Consider the following 3,555-nt stretch of genomic DNA (forward strand, 5'->3'; position numbering starts at 1 on the left):
TTCTAGGCAGGGGCTCTAGCCCTGAGCCACGCCCCCAGCCCCTGTCCGTCTCTTGTCTACTAAGTGTACATGCACATGGTATGGAGTATGCCCTGGCACAGGCGTGCCTCGCTTGAGAGCCGTGTAAGCATTACTGTAATATTTACATGTGTCAGTTGAGCTTCCATTACCAGGAACTCTAAAATTGAAAATGCCCCGACATAAGAAACTCCTGTGTTTTGTTTGTTTGTGTTGCCCAGGCTGATCTGAAATGCCTTCCTCTCAGCCTCCTGAGACTCTGAGCCAGGTGTAGTGCTGCATGTCTGTAATTCCAGAACTTGGGAAGTGGAGGAAGGAGGATCAGAAGTTCAAAGCCATTCTTAGCTGCATAGCCAATACAAGTACAGCCTGGGCTACATGGTAATTCCGTGCTAAAACAAACAAACAAAAAAACAAGTTGAAACTTATTTTTGTTTTATATTGAGCTAGAGCCCACTATATAGCCCAGACTTTCTTCAAACATGTGATCCTCCTGCCTCAACCACCTACTACTGCCAGGTCTAGGTCACAGTCCCTGCCCTGGCTCCTTTACAGGAACTGTTTCTCTGTTCCTTGTCCTCTGTTCCCTGTGACTGTCTCCCAGCTCTCAACTCACAGTACCCTCCTTTAGGAGACCTCCCTGACTCCCAGGATAGAGAGGGATTAGGGTCCTATCCTGAACCCCCAAAAACCAACCATGCTAACTCTGGGGATTTCCATCTTACTTCCTGGGTGCGTGACCCTCTGCTGGACTGTGAGCCAAAGCTGGCTGCCCTCCAGTCACCGGGCAGGAACAGCCGTGCCTGTGCTCACACACAGTGGAACAGCTGGCACCTGGCCCCCGCTGCCAGGCTCAGACCTGACTCTTTTCTGCCCACAGTTCCGGAACTTCAAGATCATCTACAGACGCTACGCTGGCCTCTACTTCTGCATCTGCGTGGACGTCAACGACAACAATCTGGCCTATCTGGAGGCCATCCATAACTTCGTAGAAGTGAGTCAGGTGCCGCCCGAGGAGGCCCTGGAGTGCTGGCGTGGCCATCTGTGTCCCCCACCCCACCCCACCCCTAGCCTCCCTCTGTGTGCATGGGACTGGCTTTCTAATCTGCCTCTCCCTCCTCACCTCTCTCATCTGCTCCAGCCAAGTGCCTCCTCCATCTGCCCATCCGCCACCTGCCTCCAGCTTTGTCTATGGTGTGACTGTGCCTGTACAATGGCGTGTGCGCGTGTGTGCGTGTGCGTAGGTTAGAAGGGTGTTGCCTTTGCAGCCTGTGGTTCCAGGGCTTGAACTTGGGTCGGCAGGCTTGGCAGCAGGCATTTGCACCAACTGAACCCTCTCCCTGACCCTTCTCCTGGTGCCACAATTGAGGTCTTAGGTTGTCTGTCACCCAGTGGTTGCGTCCTCATTGGTTCCGTCACTATTTCTGTCTGTCCCCTTGATAACTGGCTTGTTTGTGTGAGACAGTGTCTTTCCGTGTAGCTCAGGATGGCCTGTGACTCATGATCTAGGTTCCCTCCTCAGATCTCAGTCTTCCCCATGCTTGATGACAGTCAACACAACTGCATCGCTGTCTCTTCCTCCATCCATTGTGCGTGTGTGCGTGTGTGCGTGTACAAGTATGATGTATGTGCAGGTGCCCGAGGACCCAGGAGGCATTGGGCATTAGGCGCCCTGGTGTTGGACTTGTGGGCAGTTGTGAACCACCTGATGGGCCAACTCTCCAGCTGCACATACTCCCCTTCTTTTTTTGAGACAGGTCTCATCAAACCCCAGCTGGCCTCAAACTTGCTGTGTAGCCAAGGGTGACCTTAAGTTCCTGCCTCTACCTCCCACATGCTAGGCTTGGAGATGTGGTCCACCGAGCAGGTTTTATGCAGTGCTGTAAATGGAACCCAGGGCTTTGTGGATGCTCGGCAGACCCTGAACTACATCCCAGGCCTCCCGGCCTGTGTCCTTTCATATTTTATTTATTATTATTGTGTGTATCTAGTGCCTGTGGTGATATGTGTGTTCATGCGGGCACACATGTGCCACAGCTCACACATGGACGTTAGAGGACAGGTTTGGGAGTTGGTTCTCTCCTCCCGCCTTGGGATACAGGGCTCAAACTCAGTTCTGCACAGCGAGCACTGTCGGCCACAGAGCCAACCTTGTCTGTGCCTGTCTCTTACCACTGGTCTTTGTCTCCTTCTCTCAGGTGTTAAACGAGTACTTCCACAATGTCTGTGAGCTGGACCTGGTGTTCAACTTCTACAAGGTAGGCTTGTGGGTGAGTGGGCAAGAGATGTCTGTAGGGACGTGCCCAGAGCCACCCATGCCGTTTCTCCGCTCAGGGTCTACCCACTTTACTCCCTTCCCTCACTCCAGCTTTTCCTGCCCTCGCTTCCTCACCCAGGTTTACACAGTGGTAGATGAGATGTTCCTGGCAGGAGAAATCCGAGAGACCAGCCAGACGAAGGTGCTGAAGCAGCTGCTGATGCTGCAGTCCCTGGAGTGAGCCGGGCCTCCGCCCAGCTCGGCCTGCTGGACCAACCTGCCTGCTCGTCCCCTGCCAGGCCCGAGGCCCACCCCAGCAGCTCCCTCCCTTCCTCAGCTGGCCCAGAGGAAGGACCCCACAGGGTCTAGGCCACAGGGGAGGAGGCCAGAACCCACTGCCTCTGGGCCCTACGTGGATGGCAGAGGCCACTGTAATGTCCCGAGTAACTGTGCCATTGTCGTGTGATGCTGTGAGTGTGTGTGTGTGCAGCCCCCAATAAACCTGTGGTCCTGCCTGGCCTGGCTGCCTGAGCCCTCGTCTGTCTGCCCTGGGAACCAGTGGCCCTTAGGAAGCCCTGTCCTTGGTCCATCAGTGAGTCAGTCAACAACATATCACATTGGTCTAAGAAAAACAGAGAGACCTAAGCATACTTTCGACACACTTCTGCCCACACAGGGCCCCAGCACAGTGTTCTGCACAGGAAACACTTGCTCTGAAATCCTACTCAGTGACTGGACTTAACAGCACCGAGAGCCTGCTGTCAATGCACACACCTAGTCGCAGATTTTGTTTTGTTTTGAGAGAAGGCCTTGCTGTGTAGTTTTGCCTAATCTGGAACTCACCTCACTTTCCCTCCTGATTGCTGAGATGAAGGGGTGAGCCACAAGTTCCAGCTCAGCTCCTGGATTTTTTAAAAGGAGTCTTGACTTCCACCCCCAAGATCAGGGATTGCAGTGTGTTTCCACATCCAGTTTCTGAGAAATTACTTTGTATTTACTAGATTGTGAGGAAGGGCGCCTAGTTGTCCCTTTTTCCGAGGGAGATGGCTGAACCCAAGAAGATGCCAAGACTTAATCAAAGTCCATGGCCTGCGTTCAGTTGATATGGAGCTACTTCTGAGACCTGGAGTGTGCCTACAAATCTTTGTTTCTACCTACTAGACCTGGTGTTGCTGGGGGCGTGGCTCAGTGGTAGAGCCCTGTCTAGAATCCACCAGTGAGGGGCTGGGGGCATGGCTCAGTGGTAGAGCCCCTGCCTCGAATCCCCCAGTGAGGGGCTG

The 3,555-nt window shown here is 53.6% G+C and overlaps 1 protein-coding gene across 1 annotated transcript in view; it reads left to right on the plus strand.

The window, feature by feature from the left end:
* The window catches only part of Ap2s1 (adaptor related protein complex 2 subunit sigma 1), a 10,683-nt gene extending 7,889 nt beyond the window's left edge, over nucleotides 1-2,794 (plus strand). Inside the window, exons 3-5 of the mRNA XM_028779557.1 lie at nucleotides 899-1,012; nucleotides 2,217-2,276; nucleotides 2,415-2,794. Coding sequence (XP_028635390.1) covers nucleotides 899-1,012; nucleotides 2,217-2,276; nucleotides 2,415-2,516 — 276 coding nt within the window. The 3' untranslated portion in view covers nucleotides 2,517-2,794. The remainder of the gene's footprint in view (nucleotides 1-898; nucleotides 1,013-2,216; nucleotides 2,277-2,414) is intronic.
* Nucleotides 2,795-3,555: the final 761 nt, after the last annotated feature.

Source organism: Grammomys surdaster, unplaced genomic scaffold (genome assembly GCF_004785775.1).
Source record: "Grammomys surdaster isolate TR1022 unplaced genomic scaffold, NIH_TR_1.0 354, whole genome shotgun sequence".
Classification (NCBI taxonomy): domain Eukaryota; kingdom Metazoa; phylum Chordata; class Mammalia; order Rodentia; family Muridae; genus Grammomys; species Grammomys surdaster.